Consider the following 20,159-nt stretch of genomic DNA (forward strand, 5'->3'; position numbering starts at 1 on the left):
TCATCAACCAAGGGCTCAGCAGACGCAATCCAACCAAACATTTCTAACAAACGAAAGAGGTCATTGCATTGGTTGTCATGACAGACACACAAGAGAGAAAATCACCTTCTGATCTCCATCCCATGACTACAACCCAGATTTGTGACAAGAGCCACGTGCATAGTGCAGTGGCCATCATGCGTTACCTGTATTTCTGTTACACTTAAGGTCCTACTGCTTGATTAAGGGCCTGGTTATTAGAAAACAAAACAGAACCCTGAAACACAAAAACCAAAGTTTATACCTTTGAAATATTTAAAATTCAGCTTTATTCATTGATTTTCCTCGGAAATACCTATGTTCCTGGGGTATCTTCACCCACACGAACGTGGCTCAAGCACTCCTCCCCCCGCCCGCCCCGATCCTGACACCCCTCTCTCTGACCACTTACAGACCCTTTGTCTGTAGTACAAGCAACGGCCTCTCCACTATAGTTCTAACTGAGCTCCAGAACGTGTGCTTACACGTTTCCTAAAAACTTACACTTAGGCTAAAAAAAATTACTCTAGGCCCTCAGAGAAATGTGCCCAAGGAAATGCACTATTCTGCTAGATATTTTTGTAAATCTGTTAACCTTATACTTATTTTTATAGAGAAACTTTGTCTAGATTTCAGAGAGAAACTCTGCATGTATTCAACATCAACTGTAACTGTGCCCCTACTGGAGATGATCTGATAACTACATTTCCTCATACAATGAGATTGGAAGGAGGGGCTGGTACCCCGTCATCACAAGCTGAGAACTGTCTGAAGGCATCTAGACCCCCATTCTTCCTGCTTGCTGGCCTCCATTCCCCTTACCCAAAACCACCTAGGAGTGCGTCCAGAACAGTTCACAGTGACCAGCTCACAGCAAGTGTCTGAGAGTCCAGCAACTCTCAAGGTCACTGCTCGCTCTGGGGGGGGTCCCTGCCTTTCCTCCTCCTGTTTCCACGCGTGGAGTGCATTCCTCCAAGTCCCAGCACCTCTCGGCACCTTGCTCGGGCATCGGATTCATTTAAAGACGATCACTAAGCACTATGTCCCAGACAATAAACGACAAATAAAACACGTCTTTGCCTATGATGGGGTCAGGGTCTAGTGGACAAGAAGGTTTCTAAAATCATTACATCTATTTAAAGACTATCCACAATAGTGAGACATATGGTGGGCTAGAGAACTCTGAGGAAGAAGAGTCCTGGAGTAGCCAGGGAAGGCTTCTAGGAGGTGGCGGCATCTGAAGCCAGCCTTGAAGATCAGGTAAGAACTTTTCAGTTATGAATGTAAATAGGGGAATCAGACAAGTCCCACTTTCTCCATCTTCCGATGTGATTCTTCATCTGTAGCTGGGGTAATCTTCCTTAAATTGTTATTGAAAGGCAATATAGCCTAGAGGACAATAATGACCTGAGTTCAATCCTAGCTCCATCATTTTCAAGTTGTGTGACACTGAACAAGTGTGTTCACCTCTCTCAATTTCTTTCCTCCTATCTGTGAAATCGGGAGACGACAAAGACCTCGTGAGATCGTCGTAGGGATGATATAACACCTAACGCTGTGCACAGCACACTGAGAACCTAATAGAGACCCGTCACCTCTTAGCTGTGTGTGACCTCGCCTGCCCTGCTCTCTGCCACTCTGGCTGGTGCTGGGTCTGCCAAGTCCTTGCTTCAGTGCTTGCTGTCGCGCAATGTGTGCGTTCAGTCACCTGCTCAGAGACTCCTCTTGACCCCAACTTTAAACAGTCCCACCCCTTGCTCTCCATTTGCCTGCTTTATTTTAACTCAGCGTCCAACTATCTCCCCCACAGAATGTGAGCTCCACAAGGGGAGGGCCTGGCTTTGTTCACTATTGTACCCCAGCATCCGGAACAGTGCCTGGCACACAGCAGGCACTCAGATGTATCTGTTGACGGAATTACCGTAAAACGGGAAATGTAAAACTGGAGTAGTATCCACCTTGTAGGGTTTGCTGGGGCCAAACGGGATGGACCCTGACAGAAAAACAAGTCATCACGGCCGGCACACAGACTGCGCCTCAGCCACCACCCACCAGCCTGGAGACAGAACAGCTTGCGGCGGGGGAGCAGACACGGCGCTCTGCAGGGTCCGGGGGGTGGGTGGCTGGTCTCCCCTCAGTGTCAGCACCACAACCACGTGGTGCCGGGTTTCCAGGCTGCTAGGTAAGGAAGAACCCCGGGGTTTATAGCAACAGTACCGGCTTTCTTGGTGTCAACTTAATAACTTATGGGCGACGTGCAAGGCACAGCTCCTGGCTGGCCAGGCTGGTGAGATGTTATTGTCTAGTCTTTGTGGAGGACACAAATAAAGCACACTGTGAGTCCACTTCCACAACAGGGAGCAAGCCACGGGCGGGCTGATGAAGGATCACAGGAACGTAAGAAGTCAGGCCGGTCACTGAATATCCACAAGACGCTGAGAGTTCTTCCTGGCCTCTCTCGGTGAACCACCAAAGCGGTGGTCACGTGTGAAACGGCATCACTGACTAAAGAACAAAAGACCTTGACAAGTGACAGTGGAAGGGACATGCCGGACAGTGGAACAGCTCAAGCAGAACGACAGAGAGAAGGAGGCGGGGCGGAGGGCTGGACGCCCGACTTTGTTTGGCTGAAGAGCAATGTGGGGGGAGGGCTGGCAAGGCAGGTGGTGCACAGACCACCGGAGGCCTCTGGGGGCTGAGCTGAGGAGTCGAAACTTCGTCTGATGGACTGTGAGTCATTCCTGAGAGTTCCTGCCCAGGGAAGTGCCTATTTAAATTCAGTAAAGGTGGTAGCCATCAGGCAGCTACTGTAGAGAAGGGGCACAAGCGTGAACTTCTAGTCAGGGGATAACCAGGGAGAAGCGAGGAAGGCGGACTCAGAAAGGAGGCGTTGGCGGGGAGAGGTGGAACCGGCAGGCGCTGGGAGGAGCAGCTGTGAAAAACCTCCTCCGAGGACGCCGGGAAATGGAAGGAACAAGACCTGAAGCTTCTGTGAGGCCTGCTGTGTTTCATCACTAGCCGGAGTCATGATGAGCCCAACAGGGCGTGTCAGCTCCGCACCACGCGAGCAGCTGTGAAGCACGCGTGCGGCAGCCACAGTGGTGACAGCCACCAGTGCCTCCTGGGCCTCACTGCCAAGCCTGCTTCCAGTCTGGCAAGGAGAGGGCCAGAGCGCTCACGAATTGCTCAAAGCTGGCTCAACCTGACCTCTCCTACGGAACACGCCACAGAACATCCTTTGATGCCCAGCGACTGACGGGGTCCTTTACCACCTCGCCGCTCTGGCACGTGGCAGCCCTTCTCGCCCCGCCGGAGGGCCTGCTCTCCGTCTGCTCAGCCTCCTGCCCTGCCAGACAGGAGATGAGCGCGCTTAGCGGCTCCGCGTCACCGCGGGGGTTCGGAGAGCCCAGTGGAGGTGGTGTGCGTGCCGGCCACCCTGCAGCCCGCCGGGCGTCTGGCACTGCCCAGCAGTACCAGCTCCAGCCCTTAACACCCCTCTCCCCCATCAGGAAGGGGTCAGTTTCCTGAGCCGCAGCGCTCCGGCCCACACACACCGGCCCCACGCGATTCATCACTGGAGCATCTTTGCTAAGCATATGGATACGAGCACAGACATTTCTTGAGAAGGGGGCTGTGGGAAGTTTGTGGACAATAAAAAAAAATAAGCAACTCTATTTGTACACCAGAACACTAGAAAATAATTCAGTCATCAACGAGGCAAAAGCACAAAACTAAATTTTAGGTAAAAATTAACTCAAGGTAAATTAAACTAACAGGAATTAGGTTTCTTCTAAGATTGTCAGATACTAGAGTTTTAGGAAGCTGTATTTTAGAAATGTGACATACATAAGAACATATATGTGTGTGTACGGATATACATGTATACGCATACATGTATAAATATATACGTATAGTATATGTATCAATATTTTAAGATACCAAACCTGGGTCCATAGAAGATGCTTTTTGCTTTTCCCCCACCTTTCCTCTATCTTCCACATTTTTAAATAGGAAAAAAGGCACATGTATTTTGAAAACATATCAAGGAAAGCATACCACGCTCATCACACCAGCAAATAGTTAAGATAATGCTTATGTCAACATCTTAACTATATTTTTAAAAAAGCAATATTCAAACACCGTTTTATGTTAATTGTGAAAGACAAAAGCTGTTTTAAAATGTTTCACATTTCCTGAACTTCAAAAAATAATAAATATACAAAGTATATTATGTTAATTTCTGCTGCATTACAAAGATAAGTTATAATGGCAGTTTCAAAAGTAAAAATTTTCACTCTAAATATAATTAACTTGGAATTCTATACAATCCTGTGAGTAATCTAGTATTATACACGTATGTCTCATATTTAAAAAAATCAGTGAGCTATATTTAAACCTATTTCATGATGGTAAAATTATGCAAATTTAAAAATTATTAATAATTTTAATGTTTAATTTTTGTAAGCTACTCTAGAAAGAAGTAATCCTCATAAAAATGAGCAGACGTCTAACACACGGCGATTTCCTACCACCGCGGTGGGCCCCTCTGCCTGACGCCTGTGTGGCCTCTTACCTGACACGGAGACGGCGTGGGTCCGAACGCCCTGCTTCTCGCTGTTGGCCAGCCTGGAACAGAGGTGCAAAGCCGTGAGTGCCATGCTCTTCAGACCACACCGCCAGCATTCATTCAAACTGTGAGCTGCCCAGAATCAGGACGACTGTGCCATTTCCCAGGGAGACTGCACAGTCTAGAGGGGTGATTTTGTATAATACTGGATTCTACCACCTGAGTCCCTTAAAGTCACCAGACTGCTTTAATGTTTTAAAGACCAGAAATTAAGACAGAGAAGTGAAGGAACGCTGAACTATAACACCACTGAATGTGGTGTACGTGGCTTAGATTAACTTTAATTTAGATGCTGCACTGCAAGGGAGTGGCCGAAGTTATACCACAGAGGGAACGATGCCTGGGACTGAGATGCGAATGTGAAACACTGTTACACGACTGGCCCTGTTTCAATTTTGAGCACGTCCAAGAGCAGGCAGCACATGGACATATATTGTTATTATTTACAGACTGAAACAAGGTAAGCTTAACGCATCCGGTTGTTTCATGAAATGGCTCGACAACGTTAGTGTTTTACATACACACCCACATAAAATAACATTTTGGCCAAAGGTTTCAGTGACATTTAAAAAAAATCCAAGTATAGTTCAGTTTAAAATTTTTGGAAAAGTATAAAACAGAGAAAAAAGGAACCCTATAGTCTTTATTTATTTTTTAAAATATTTTTGTTGCATTTCTTTTATTTATTTATTTTAAAATCAATTTATTAATTAATTTATTTTTTGCTGCATTGGTTCTTCGTTGCTGTGCACGGCTTTCTCCAGTTACGGTGAGCAGGGGCTACTCTTTGTTGTGGTGCACAGGCTTCTCATTGTGGTGGCTTCTTTTATTGTGGAGCACGGGCTCTAGGTGTGCGGGCTTCAGTAGTTGCAGCACGTGGGCTCAGTAGTTGTGGCTCATGGGCTCTAGAGCGCAGGCTCAATAGTTGTGGCACATGGGCTTAGGTGTTCCGTGGCATGTGGGATCTTCCCGGACCAGGGATCAAACCCGTGTCCCCTGCATTGGCAGGCGGATTCTTAACCACTGCGCCACCAGGGAAGCCCAGAACCCTATAGTCTTTAGATGTTAAAGTTACTTTGCTCTTCTTATAAAAGAAAACCTTTTCCTGCTACATAAGCCTTTACTCTAGAAGTACTAAATAAGAATTTTTCCTAGTATATAGAATTTATATTAGGTAATACGGGAGCTTAAAATAGTATATCCCCATTGAGCACTAGAAATATTCAATGCAACTGCATAACCTCTATAATTAAGGGTTACAGCACAAAGCCATAGCCCTGAGTTCCTTTTATGGAATTCTCTAAATATGTGAAACGGTATCTTTGTTATAAAAGTTTAACCAAAGTTGTTTTCTAACAAATCACCAGTTCCTCTTCTATTGCAGCTCCACGACTTATTGTCACCATCTCCAAACTACATTTATCAGGAGGTCACAGGTGCACACATTCATAATAAGCAGGTTACATCATCTGCCTCTGTATCCTGTTGATAGGACACCGGGGTCTTCCTTTGCTGCGGGTTGGGATGCTACTTCAAACCAACTTACAACTGCAGGGATATCTGCACTTCTCTGATCAGTGGCAATAACAGGTCTGCGGCTCTATGATTTGTGGAAATTCTGCTCTTTTAAAGTTTGCTTTATTTGTTCAGTTTTTCTAGGATTTGTTAGCACTTCTAACCTACTCCCTTCTTCCTCACTTTTTTATCAGTGTTTATGATTCCAGTGTGTTTTAATCCTCAAAGTCATCTCTTAAAGACTTTCCACAACTGAAGATACTATGAGCATTAGTTCCTTGCTTGATGTGGGACATTAATAAATATCTATTAAATATTGTTGAGTTTGTGAAACACAAGGCCTAAAAGCTAAGAGAAAGCTGGTCTCGCCCATCCCTCCACTCGCCTGCCCAGCTACTGTGTACCTACTGTGTGCCAGATACTGCCCAGTGTCAGGTCTACCATGTCACATGACCCTGGCCGTCAACAAGGCCACAGGGTGTGAGCAGCAGGGAGGTAACTGTTTAATGTGAGATAAGTTATAGGAAAACACACAGGGCTGCTCCTGGGACTGGGGTGGTGGGAGGTTTCCAGAGGCAGGGATGCAGGATAAGACTTGAGCAGGGCCCTGCTGAGGACAAGGCTGGAGGGAAGGAAGGACGGTGTCCAGGAACTGAAGGCAGTTCAATGTGACTGAAGAGTGAGCATGAGGAACGGGAGGGGAGGCTGCAGGAGCTGGCAGGGACCGTCGTGCAGCTTCCTGCCGGCTGGCTGAAGGATGCGGGCCTGAATCTAAGAGCAGCAGCAGTCACGCGAGGGGTTCAAGAGGAAAGGTCCCTTCTGCTGTTGTAGAGAATGGATGGGACGGTAGGCAAAATGGGACAGGCAAAGATGGGTAGGAGGTGTGCAGAAACATGGGAACCCAGAAGACCTGAGACTGCTATCCTCTGAGGTGGGCCCTTGGCTGGTGTTTAGGAGGGTTCCCACCAACCCCTAACTAGTAAGTGTGGTTCACTGTCCTTAGACTGTTTGTACAAATAATATGGTTCGTGCTGAACTCTTGCCTTCCTTCTGGGAGTCTGGAATTTGGGTGCACGACAAGCAAAGTGTGCATACACGACCAGGCCCCCATAAAAGCCGGGGCACCGAGTCTCTAACTAGCTTCCCTGGTAGACAACACTCCACGTCATCACAACTCATTCCCGAGGATCAGGTGTGCCCTACCTGAGTCCATGAGAGAGGGCTCTTGGGAGCCTGCCCGCCCCTGGCTCCCTCGGGACTTCATGCCATTGCTCTCTGCCTGGCCAATTGTGCTTTGTGTTCCCTGGCAGCCATACATCACAGCTGAGAGCATGATTACGTGCTGAGTCCTGGGCGTTCTTTCTAGAGAATCCCTGAATGGGGTAGTCTCGGGGACCTCGACACAGGAGTCTACCGGAGGAGCCCAGACAGGTGATGACAGCTAAAAACCGGGCAGGGATGGTGGGAATGTGAAGTGGATGGAGCTGGTAGTTAGGAAGCAGAAAGGAAGGAACTGGCGGTAGACTGGTGATGGAGGAGAGAGACAGAACAGAGGTGATGCCCAGGTTCCACCCTCTTTACCCCTCTATGCAGTGGCCTCTCAGGTGCTGTATTCTCTGCAGGTGCCTTGGGATTCTCTTCAAAGCTCTCTCTGAGTGCTCAGCACACAGCTATCATTGTTTATTTACCTGTATATCTGAATGTCTAGATTGTAACTTTCATTTGGTCCCCAGTTCCTAGCACAATGGCTGAGAACAGAGAAGTTTTGGCATTCTTTTACTTGTACAGATTGAAGCATCTACTATGAAATTCATGACATAAACAAATTTAAAAATTAACATAAATTACATATCTTTAATTTTCTCACTTGTAAAATAGCCAGAATGGTGTCTATTTTCAATTCTTATAAACATTGTCACTGACGATAAAGTGACTGTTTGACAACAGACCTCCCTCACACGATCACTACTATTCTTGAGCTCCCTTCCCTGCTGAACTTAAAGGGAAAATTCATTGTACACTTTGGGTTAAACCTAAGTACATGATTTACAGTTGATTTGATTTCTTTCTGGAAACATTTGTTTTCTAGTTTCCTAATCATATACGTAGAAATTTGATTACTCAGGCAAATGGATAATAAAGCATAGTGATTTCCTCCCAGTTTCTAATGCACAGGAATAACAAGACACACAAAGCAGTACTTACTTTGGTATCGATGGCAAAGCCCGTTCACCTTCTGGGGAAAAAACAGAAAGAGAGAGATGAGATTCCTTCTATTCCTTTTGAAAAGATTATGTATAGAAATCAGAGAAAGAAGACGAGTCTTATTTCAGAATTTTAGCAATAACCCTTTAAAACGAAGTTGGTATACTGCCTATCTGTCTTAGGTTTCCATGGCTTTATTTTCAGTATTTATGACAAATATACACTGCCTGCGGGTGCAGACTGTATAAAAGGTATTGCCAATCAAAATCAAATGCTAAGGGATAAACTGATGAAAGATATTCTTCCCAGGAGACTCTAGAAGATGAAGAATTTCTCATAATCAAAGCCAACATTCTTTACCAAAGACTGAACGTCCTGCAGCAACATCAAAACCCGTGCAGGACTGTGCTCCGCAACAAGAGAGGCCACGATAGTGAGAGGCCCGCGCACCACGATGAAGAGTGGCCCCCGTTTGCCACAACTAGAGAAAGCCCGCGCATAGAAACGAAGACCCAACACAGCAAAAATAAATAAATTAATTAATAAACTTCTACCCCCAACACCTTCTTTAAAAACAAACAAACAAACCTGTACAGGACACACAGAAATCCAAAGGAAACAAACCCACAGGTTGTGTTCCTGGAGGAACGGGAGCAGCCAAGGGGCCCAGCAGCCTCAGAGGCGGGGCCTGCAGTGTCCTGTGGACTCGACTCGGGAGGTGCTGAGGCCCCCGCGACGGTGGCAGACTCCCCCGCCACGGCTGGGCTCTGGCCAGCGCATCACAGGCAAGCTCAGGACTCTGCTCCGTGGCCGGGGAGACGTGCTCCCTCCCCTTCATCAGTGAACCAGGAAGCACGGAGCCCCCTGGTTTCATCTCTTTTATCCGGATGAATCTGGTGGTAAATCCATCCCACCAGTCCCCTCGCTCCCCAGGCCACGGGTTCCCCTTGTCCAGGTCTCCCGTCCCTCCTCCTATCCCCTGGTCCCCTGTGAGTGCAGGCCGGTCCCCTGTGAGTGCAGGCCGTATGGCCCTGAGCACAGCATGATGCCTTCACACAGTCCATCTCTTGAAAGATTCTCTTCCTTCTGGTGGAAGCATCATCCCTCAATCTTTCAAAGCTCAATTCAAGCTCAACCTCCTCAAAGGAGCCCTTCCTGGAACACCCCAAGTGGCTCTGGATGGCCTTCCTGTGCTTCTGCTGCATTAGCAGAGCGCTTCCCATGAATCAGACGACTTAGAAGGTCAGACTTGACCCGCCCACAGGCCCCCCCTGCCCAGCAGAGGACCCGGCACTCACAGCCACTGCATAATACCCAATACACTACAGAAACTTCATCCAAATTTCCTATGACTTTCTGACATCCAAATTTTAAGCAAAATAACCACGTTATACCATGAAGACCAAACTCAGAAAAACTGGAAAATCCTATCATTAGTTTATTACCCCATGGGTGCTACCACCACCACCTTACCCGCACTCGACACTGTCAGTTAATCATATGGGCTTTCAAATGACATGTCAGTGTGATTTCTAGCTGTTTTACTCTCTCTGTTGAAATTTCTACCTCCTTGGAGAGAAAAAGGAACCAGATAATGAAATATCTGGTTAATACAGACTTTATAAGAAGCTGGGTTCCAGATCGGGCTTCCCTGGTGGCGCAGGGGTTGAGAGTCCACCTGCCGATGCAGGGGACACGGGTTCGTGCCCCGGTCCGGGAAGATCCCACATGCCACGGAGCGGCTGGGCCCGTGAGCCGTGGCCGCTGAGCCTGCGCTCCGCAAGGGGAGAGGTCACAGCTGTGAGAGGCCCGCGAACCGCAAAAAAAAAAAAAAAGAAGCTGGGCAGGAGTAGGAAGAAGGCTGAAAATGAGGCGATTAACAACTGAAGGAGCGTAAGAGAGTCAATTTTCAGGAAACAAGAACGTAGCAGAATATTGAGAGAAACGGCAACAGACGCTGTAAGCAGCAGCGTTATAAAAATCCCTACGCGCTCACCAACTGAAATGCCCAATTCTAGGAGCTAACTTTTGACACTGTTTTAAATTTATAAGTTGAATGAGTAACATATGCTTTCTCATGGCATTCATGTGGTCTCTTATTTCTCAGCATAAATTCCTTAGGATTAAGGATGCATCTCTGTATTAACCCACATTTTTATTTTCATTTTTAGAACTGAGGCTTTTAATTTTTAAATAAAAGTTTTTATTTGTTTTTAACTAAATAATCAATACAGATTCACTGTAACAAATTTAAATCATAAAGGTCTATAATGTAGACAAAAAAAAGTAGACAAGTTGAAGCCCCCCCCACCCCGCCTTCACATACAATTCCACCTTCCTTAGGGGTATTCATTGTCCACACTTAACTTTCCAGACTACCAGACTCCTTGTATGCTTATAAACACACACAGGTTTGGCTATACACACACACGTGCATGTAGGCTTCAGCACGGAAATAGGGCCAGCTCGTCTTTTCAAACAGCTGCATGGCATCTCACACTCCCTTATTTATTAGCTACTAGCTCCACCCCCGTAGACACCGGGGTCGTTCCACATTTTGTGCTACCGAAGACAGTGCAGCAGGGGCGCTGCATCAGTGGTCCTGTGGGGCTGTTTCCAGGAGGGGCCGGCAGTGCCAGGAGCCACCGAAAGCACTGTCCCAACTCACGCCGACACAGTGGAGTGTGGAGGGCACCTCGCAACAGCCCCACCAAGAATGGGTATCACGGTCTTTCCACCCATCTAACAGCAGGTTAACAGACACAGAATGCTATCTGTCACTGTCTGTGTCCATAAGCTTACCGGACAGTGTATGTCCTTTCTTCTATAGGTGCCCATTTTTACCCTCTTATTCAATGAGCTAGAAGAACACTTGAAGAATAAGGGATTTTAATTCTTTATTGTATGTATTACAGATGATTCCCCTTCTATGTCACGGCTTTAAAAAGCATTTCTTTTACTAATAGAAGCACTTTCATACTTGTGTACTGATGAACTCTACGGATTTGCTCTCCGTGTCTTCTGGGTTTTGTGTCAGGCTCAGGAGCAGCCCCACCCTCACAATGTGCAGTATTTAGCATCATCCTCCGTACAGAAACCTTCCTTGAGAACGATGAAATTATGACCCTGATTCGCACAATTCTTTCCTCTGAGGAGAATTTTACTAAGATTGAATTTTACTAAGATTGAAAAATTGCTACTGAGCTTTCTTGCAAGTAAAGGCAAGGTCAGATGACGCCCCACGATAAGGGCCAAGGTCACACAGTGACTCTGCTGGAACCTGGTTCAGGGCATCGGACTTGTGACTCTTACTTTTCTGCCCCAATGATACCACCTTTAAAAGCACTTCTTAAATTCAAAGCAATTATGGTGGATCACAGAGCTAACAAAGTGCATCTGGGCACGTGAGACCTCAGGTATAGAACTTGCACGTCACTCTAACTGTTAACACTCGCAAACGTGTACGTGCTCCTTACCATTAAGCAGTTTATAGTCTAGAGAGGACAGATGGGTACGTACATGATCGTTACTTAAAGTACATGCCAGGAAAATGGTGCATTAGAGTTGTGGAAACATGTTTCACATTTATTTGAAATTTAAAAAAAAACTAAACTAAAAAATGCACATGTGCTCTTGTCCACGTATTTCTGACTATAATCCATTAAAACATTTGGCTTAAAATATTTCAATTAGGCAATATAACCTCACTTTAGATATCTATTACAAAACAGTCATGTAATAAGTACATATGCTGTGATTCAGAATAAAGTAAATAAATTATCAGACTCAATAATTAATTCTATAAAGACAACATAAAATTGGTAACAACCAATGCCCTACTAGGTTTTTTATGAGAAGCATTTTCATTTATGCTGTTTTCATATGAATGAAGAATTTAATGCATCTCATTTCATGAGATTTGATATCAAAATGTTTCTCCCTAGAGGGGAAAAAAAGCCAATTAAAAACCAACACAGGAAGATGTTAAAGCTTCAAACATTTAATGCCTAATGTCTGAATGTTATTTTTTTGTGTACTAACAAATTAATGAAGAACATTTTGGTAAATCAGGATGAAATTTAAAAATTATTCACTAAAAAGAAGATAGGCGATATGGCACATTTAACATTTTCCATAGCATACTATCTTTATATGAAGCAACTTTCCCAAAACATTTAAATAATGTTTGCAAGGTACATACCCCCATTTAAAGCACAAAATGAAAACTCAAAAAGCTCATGGATGCAAAAATTTTAACTGAGAGTAGCCTTTAGATATTTCTAAAAGCAATTTCATTACATAAAGAAAGTGATGATAAATACACACTATATTTTAGGAAAAAAATTAATGAAGAGGCTTTATTGGTCTGATCATAGTGGGAAAAACATTTTTGCTAGATTAGCCACATCCTGGAATCCATGCACTTACTGGCCTTTGGGTTCATGGCTTTAGATACCGTTTTCAGAGCACAACACCCTGACACTAACTTTTAAACAAAGGTTCCAATGATGCCTCTGCTTCACACCCTCCCGCAATGCCCTCCACCTGCTGCCAGCACAGAGAACTCGACTGCTGGGCAGGCAGGGCCCTCTGCTGTGTCTACACTTGGAGCTCAGGGCTTTGTCATCTGCTTCCCTTGTGTGTCTCCACATACGCTTCCCCATTCGCTCACCACTCAGTCATCCCCGACTCCCTCCAGGGATCGTCCTACCCACAGAGGGGAGTGCTGGCAGGGATCCTGTGTCCACCTGCCACGGAGCTGGCTACCTGCTTGACGGGGACTACTGTGGACCCCCCTACCACGCTATAAAGTAGGTACCATTTTTCCGTTATGGACGAGAAATCTCCAAGCCAAGGCTCATCCAGTGTGTCAAGATCACACTGAAACTAGTAGCAGCGTTGCAATGACAGCAACACTGAAGTTTCTGATGCTGTACGTGCCAGCACGGCCCCAAGCCACCTACACACGAGGCCATCCCCCCACGACTACACAAGACAGGGACCACTCTTCGTGTCTAGTGGGACGGAACTGAGGCACAGAAAGTTAAGTACTTTGCAGGTGGCATGCACTCATGATTTGAACCCATAGGTCAATACAATTCCAAAGTCCAGTTTTTTCCTGCTTTATTTCAGAAATCCAAATCCTCTGAAACACCCCATCTTACTGCCTTGTGAAAGGCTAAAGAGACACAGTCATGTTTCTAAGGTTCATCACATCATGCTTAGAACTACTGCTCTAAGCTTTTGAGATCTATGAGAAAAAATAGGAAAGAGACTTTATCATGAGTTACAAGAGACTTAAAAAAAAAAAAAAAAGACCCAGAACATAATCCCAAAAGTTTATTTAAAAATGCTAATGGTAACCTAGAAAATACATTAAATATGTTGCTCAAAACAAAAGGGTCTAAACACAACGTTTCCTTTAAGCTCTGTCCAGACCCAGCTCTTAGGCTGTGAGCTGGATCACTTCCCTAGAAAAACAAGAATACAGATCCACTGGGCTGAATTATTCATTCACTCTTCACTTTCACAGAGCGATCTAAAAGGACTACAGGCTGTGGGGTGAGCTCGGCTAACGATTCAGAGGGAGCGCTGGAACAGAAGGAGAGCTCACCTTTCTGGGGCCTGATGATGAAAGACTGCGTGGCCCCGTGCACCAGCCGGCAGTACCCATCTATCAGGTCGGCCATGTTCTCGGCAATGGTCAGGGACGGTGCCGTCACCGTCAGAGGCTGGACAGGGGAGAAGACCCAGAGAGAGCCGTTATTGTTCTTTCCAGTAATCAAAGGGACAGCTGCACTGTGACATCAGATCTCTAGATACACTTGAACACAGAGAAGAGTGGGAGCGAAACAAGATCTGTCATAAGGTTTGCGTGAAAAAGGAAGTTTGATATTTAAGGATGTTATTCCTAGAATATGTGACAGAAGGCAAACCCAGGCAAAAAAAGAAAAAGCACTTAAACCGAGACTCCCTTTCTAGAACAAAAAGAGGTGAAAAAACCACTTCCCTTCAGAATGTCTGGTCCCTTAGGCACGCTCTAATTAAAAAAAGAATTTAGAAAATTAGTAAGCTAAAGTAGAGCTTATTTTAGAAACTAGACAAATGTGGAGTCAATTTTTATCAACGATCCATCGTCATTTTTCTGATATTAAAGAAAATTAGTGGAATTTCATTATTTTGAGCATGCACAGCATGTTCTGCCTAAGAGCTTAGAAACCACACTTTTCAAATTAAACATGCAATTATGATAAATTTCCTAAAAACCTATCATTAAATGTTATCCAGGAGATAATCAAAGCTGTATTTTACTTTCAAACACAAGTATGTCCTAACTCATGTAGTCTTCATAACCTCCTTCCAAAGGGACAACTTATCTCACCTGCATTATTCTAAGTATTATTTGGGGGTAGCAAACAGAAAGGAGGACAGCCTGAAAATCATGGTGCAAACGAGAAACTACTGAGATATTTTCAGGAAATTTCAATTTGCAATACCGTTTCAATATCTCATGGCATCATTTGTTTAATTCTGAGAATCAACTGCCTGGAGCCTAGAAACGCCGCGATCCCAAGGCAGTAGGAGCAAGAAGGTGTGAGGAGCCCTGAAAACAAACCACCCCAGCAGGGGCCGCAGCAGAGCAGGGCCCAGGTGTGCGAGTGGGGCCAGGTGAGCTCCAAGAACGGGCTTCACCCACGAGTAAACCTGCGTGTGCCGCCAGGTTGTGCAGACTCTTCAGTATGTGAGTATTTTCTGTCCGTCTTTCAGAAAGGTCACCTTATGCAGTATTTGCCAAATGTTCATTTCTCGTGCCAGGCCTGCCTTTACTTTCCACACCACGTGCTGATTAAGAAGAGGCTCTGGGTCTAGACTGTCTGGGATGAACTCCATGTCTACCACCTACTAGGACCGTGGTTACCATCCTGTGCTTGGTTCCCTCATCTACAGACTGGGGGTAACCAAAGTATCTCAAAGTGCCTCTTCCACTGGGTTCTGAGGATGCCGTGTGTTGTCCTCAGCTTCTGTGTTAAGTGTCAGACAGTGGGGACATATGTGGCAGAAAGTACCAGCTGCTGCCGTGGTTATTTTCCTAATTATTACCCCCCAGAGAATGTCACATACTGCACAGTCTGGGAAATAACAATGTAACATAGTTTACAGAATTTATATAATTCTAAGAGGTTGATTTTCTTGGTAATTCATGATAATCTTCCAGCATCTCCACAATAAGGCTCCATTAATTTTTAAACCTGTTTTCTACTCTTGAGGGCATTTAATCATTATTATTTGTAACGTAACGCTTATTACATTAGAGAAAGCTGTGATCCTGATGACCCATGAATACTTCTCCTGCACCCAGAAACAATCATCATTTCTACAACAGCGCTTTATTTCCGTCTTCCCACCATGACACACTCCTTACCTCAGGCGCTCCTGCAATCTTCAGCTGCAGCGTCCCTTTCCTGTCCTTGTCTTCGCTGTTTGAATACTGAATGGTCTGCACTTGATTGAAGTCAGCCAGGTGTGTGGGCTTTGGGAAGAAAAGGCAAACACTCTGGACCACAGATGCAAGACTCATGTGAACTATTCTGTGCAATCCTCATGGTCCCAAGCCCACCTCATCCTCCTGAGGACACCTCCCTAGACGGGATGTCTGAGGAAACCAACTGTCCGTGTCGCCTGGGGGGCCATTCTCCCTCTGAGGAGCAGTCAGGGACCTGCTAGGGCCACCTGCTCACCTCCCGGTCAGGGATGTGTCTGCTCTCTGTGCTCCTGACGGCCGAGGGGCACTCCATCCTCAGGAGCTGGACAAGTGGTCACCAGTCCCACATGACACATGACAGAGAAAGGAAGAAGGGAGTCCCTGACCTGACTCACCCTCTGGTCTGGGGGGAACTGTGTGAAATTCTTGGCCTAAGGAACATTCTGCTCCACTTCTCACAGAGAGAGGGACCTGTTCCCACTCCCAATGCACCCTGAGCTAGAACAAGTCTCTGAAACGTTCTGAAGTTCCAGAGTGTTAACAGTGCTAGGGGGACGCTGGGTATCCAAAGGACCCTTCCCACACAGACAGGCCAAGAGAGACACTTCATTTTCCCAAGAGGAGTAAACTCTTTCTTCTTATGCAGACAAAATACACCCATCCGTCTTTCATCCTCTACCATTTCATGACAACGACCAGTTTGCGTGAGACGATTCCTACAGGTTTATCCAAAACAATCGGCCTAGTTAGGACCTCTTTCTCTTAGAAAATCACAGGTATCAGCCCCTCCCTGCCAAGTGCCCCACTCAGCACAGATTATGCCACTGGGACTGAGCCGGAATTACGGTTCAGAAGGGGACTCCTACCCCGCGCCCCTTCACAGGGAAGCGTCTCTGCAGCACTGCTCTCAGGCACAGCTGTGCTCTGTCAGGCCCCCCGCACAGACGCCCACGGGCAGTCCTCCATCCCCTGGGTAGCACACAGCACGGCCCCCACGCCCGGCCCTCTCTTGGCCCCTGTGGCCTCTGCCCTTATGGGCTTTCCTCCTCCCTCCCTGGCTCTCTTTCCATTTCCTGGCTTCTCCCCTACTCAACCCACAAACGTTCAAGTGCTACAGGGCTCTGTGCTGGGCCCCATTCTTCTCCCCAGCTGTGCACGGCCTGCCCGGCGAACACCATCCAGTCCTGTGGCACAAGTACCATCTCCAGTCCTGGGCTCGGACTCAAGTATCCCACTCCCTACGTGACATCCTCGCGTGGACATTGGAGAGAGACTGCCCGCACACCCAGCACAGTCACGGGGACGCCCCCTCAAAACACCTTCCCCCTCCAGTCTTCCTCACTTCAACAAAAGCATCACCATTCAACCTGGTTCCTGAGTGGAAATATGAAGGCATGATTCCTGACTCCCCTCCTTCCCTTACCCCACATCCAGCCCAGCTCCCAACACCCAGAATCCGTGCGTGCGTTTTCCCTCCATCCCCACGGCCACCACTCCAGTACAAGCCACCGTCTTGCACGGTGCTCAGAATCCGTCCTGCAATTGTTTCCCAGCCAGTGTCCCTTCATCCCTGTTGGTCCTCTACACAGACAAACCCCGGAAGCTAGGGAGGTATTTTAAAATGTAAATCTGGTCCTATTAAGTCCCCTGTAAAAACAGTACAATGCTGGCCAAAAGGAATCAAACACCCACCTGATCTGACCTCTGCCTGCCTCTCTGACCTAATTCCCCACACCAGGACCTCGTCTTGATGGGATGTGCTCTGGTCTCACTGGGGCAGGGCCATTCCCTGGGGGCTGTTTTCAGCTGACCGAAGAATGAGGAACATGAGTGAGGACCAGGGCTGTGAGGGGCCACATAACGTGCAGGAAATTCCCACGTGGTGAAAAACTGTCTTGTGTCCTGAATGGCTTTCAAATGTCCTGGTGTTTATTCATGCTGGTGAAAAATCTGATTCTAGAACCCACATCTATTTGAAAACACAAAGTATGCTCTGCATGGAATTTTCCAGGAACGCAACTTAGGTGTAATTCAGGGAATATTACACTTTCCTGTCTTTGGAATGTTACTATGAGTTGCTCACCATTTTGGAAAAGGACATCACCAAGGGCGATGCCAGTCTGATGTTTGAGCTGCTGGCACAAGGTACATACACTGTCACAGAGGGGGCCTGAGGCTCCTTCTAACACACTGGGAACCAGATACCATTAAGTCAGTGGTGACACATGAAATGAGAAATATCTCAATGAATTTCAGTAAATGGTTCTATTAAAATAGTCCCATTACTGGCATCTTAGAATTTTAAAAAATTTCCAAAGCACAAAAATAAAGTTGAGCTATGGAAATTATTGTATTTAACTTATTTTTTATTCCTTCTTTTAACCCATTGTTTTTCTGCCTCATTCTGACATTATCCCTCAAGGTCGGCCACATAAAAAGAATAAATTTTAAAGAAGTACTTAAAGGGAACAGCAGAAGAAAAGAATAAAAATAACCAAAAGATATTAGAAAAAGGAAATCTGTGAAGATAAATACTGAAATTAATGAAGACAAATAGATTAATGCTATAACCCTAACTGCTAAGCCTGTCCTTCAAAAGCGGCTGAAATAAATCCGTTGCAAATCTGAAAAGAAGAGACAAATCCAAATAGACAAGCTCAGGACTGAGAAAGGATATAGAAATAAAGTTACTGGAAAGATCATAAGAGTATCACGAGATGCAACTCCATGGCAACAATTTAAAAACGTAGAAGAGCAGATGAGACGCTATAACAGTATGAATTAGCAAAACTGCCACAAGAAATGGAAAACCTGAATAGATCTATTACTACTGGAGAGGCTGAAACGATGGTTAAACACCACCATTGAAAAAGGCACCATGTGGTAACACAGATTGATTCTATCCGCCTTCACAGAACACACAATTCTACCTTGACTTAAAATATTTCAGGCCACAAAATGATGAAAAGGCCCCTAATTCACAGCCTGATAAAATTAGTGTAACTTCTAATATCATGTCCTCATAGAGCTAATATAAAAAGAAAAGACTAGATTGATTTCACTTATAAATAGCTGCAAAAATTCTATATAGTAGCAAATATAATAAATCACTATTTCAAAAGAATACAGCATAACCAAGTAGGAGTTATTAAATGGCTCAATATCAGCACATCTAATCAAGATTAATATAAAATAATAACAAAATTAAAAGAGAAAAAAACCAGGATCATATCATTATGGCTGAAAAGCCTTCAGTTAAATTTAGTAGCCACTCCGAATAAAAATTCTAAGCAAAGGGGCTTCCCTGGTGGCGCAGTGGTTGAGAGTCTGCCTGCCGACGCAGAGGACATGAGTTTGTGCCCCGGTCTGGGAGGATCCCACGTGCCGTGGAGCGGCTGGGCCCGTGGGCCATGGCAGCTGGGCCTGCGCGTCCAGAGCCTGTGCTCCGCAATGGGAGAGGCCACAACAGTGAGAGGCCCGCGTACCACCAAAAAAAAAAAAAAAAAAATTCTAAGCAAAGAAAGGCATAATTTAAAAACATGAAAGATACTTTACTAAAGGGACTTTCCTGGTGGCACAGTGGATAACACTCTGCACCCCCAATGCAGGGGGCCCGGGTTCGATCCCTGGTCAGGGAACTAGATCCCACATGCATGCTGCAACTAAGAGTTCGCATGCTGCAACTAAGGAGCCCATGTGCTGCAACTAAGACCCCACACAACTAATAAATTTTTTTTTTAAAAAAAGATACATTACTGGGCTTCCCTGGTGGCGCAGTGGTTGGGAGTCTGCCTGCTGGTGCAGGGGACACGGGTTCGAGCCCTGGTCTGGGAGGATCCCACGTGCCGCGGAGCGGCTAGGCCCGTGGGCCACGGCTGCTGAGCCTGCGCGTCTGGAGCCTGTGCTCCGCAACAAGAGAGGCCGCGATAGTGAGAGGCCCGCGCACCGCGATGAAGAGTGGCCCCCGCTTGCCACAACTAGAGAAAGCCCTCGCACAGAAACGAAGACCCAACACAGCAAAAATAAATAAAAAAATTACTAAAAAAAAAAAAAAAAGCCCTTTAAAAAAAAAAAAAAAAGATACATTACTAAAACCCAACATCAAAAATTATCCTGAATGATGACACACTTTTAACTGATAAATTAAAACCTAAAACAAGATAGGGATATCCTCTACCACCCGTTATTAAACATGATCTTCAAGGTGCCTGTGAATATGAGAACAGGAAAGAACTGCATAGACTAGAGAAAAAAGTTAAAACTATTCTTTGTTTTGCTGATTACATGATTATATACCTATAAAATCTAAGA

The 20,159-nt window shown here is 45.7% G+C and overlaps 1 protein-coding gene across 6 annotated transcripts in view; it reads right to left on the reverse strand.

The window, feature by feature from the left end:
• PTK2 (protein tyrosine kinase 2) overlaps positions 1-20,159 on the reverse strand; it is a 251,006-nt gene that overhangs the window by 87,377 nt on the left and 143,470 nt on the right. For all 6 annotated transcript variants that reach the window (XM_081258095.1, XM_081258093.1, XM_081258091.1 and 3 more), the window contains 4 exons: positions 15,789-15,896; positions 13,980-14,097; positions 8,366-8,396; positions 4,592-4,644 (listed from right to left, as the gene is read on the reverse strand). In XM_081258095.1, coding sequence (XP_081114221.1) covers positions 4,592-4,644; positions 8,366-8,396; positions 13,980-14,097; positions 15,789-15,896 — 310 coding nt within the window. The remainder of the gene's footprint in view (positions 1-4,591; positions 4,645-8,365; positions 8,397-13,979; positions 14,098-15,788; positions 15,897-20,159) is intronic.

This window comes from Mesoplodon bidens (genome assembly GCF_964165515.1).
Source record: "Mesoplodon bidens genome assembly, chromosome: 16".
NCBI lineage: Eukaryota > Metazoa > Chordata > Mammalia > Artiodactyla > Ziphiidae > Mesoplodon > Mesoplodon bidens.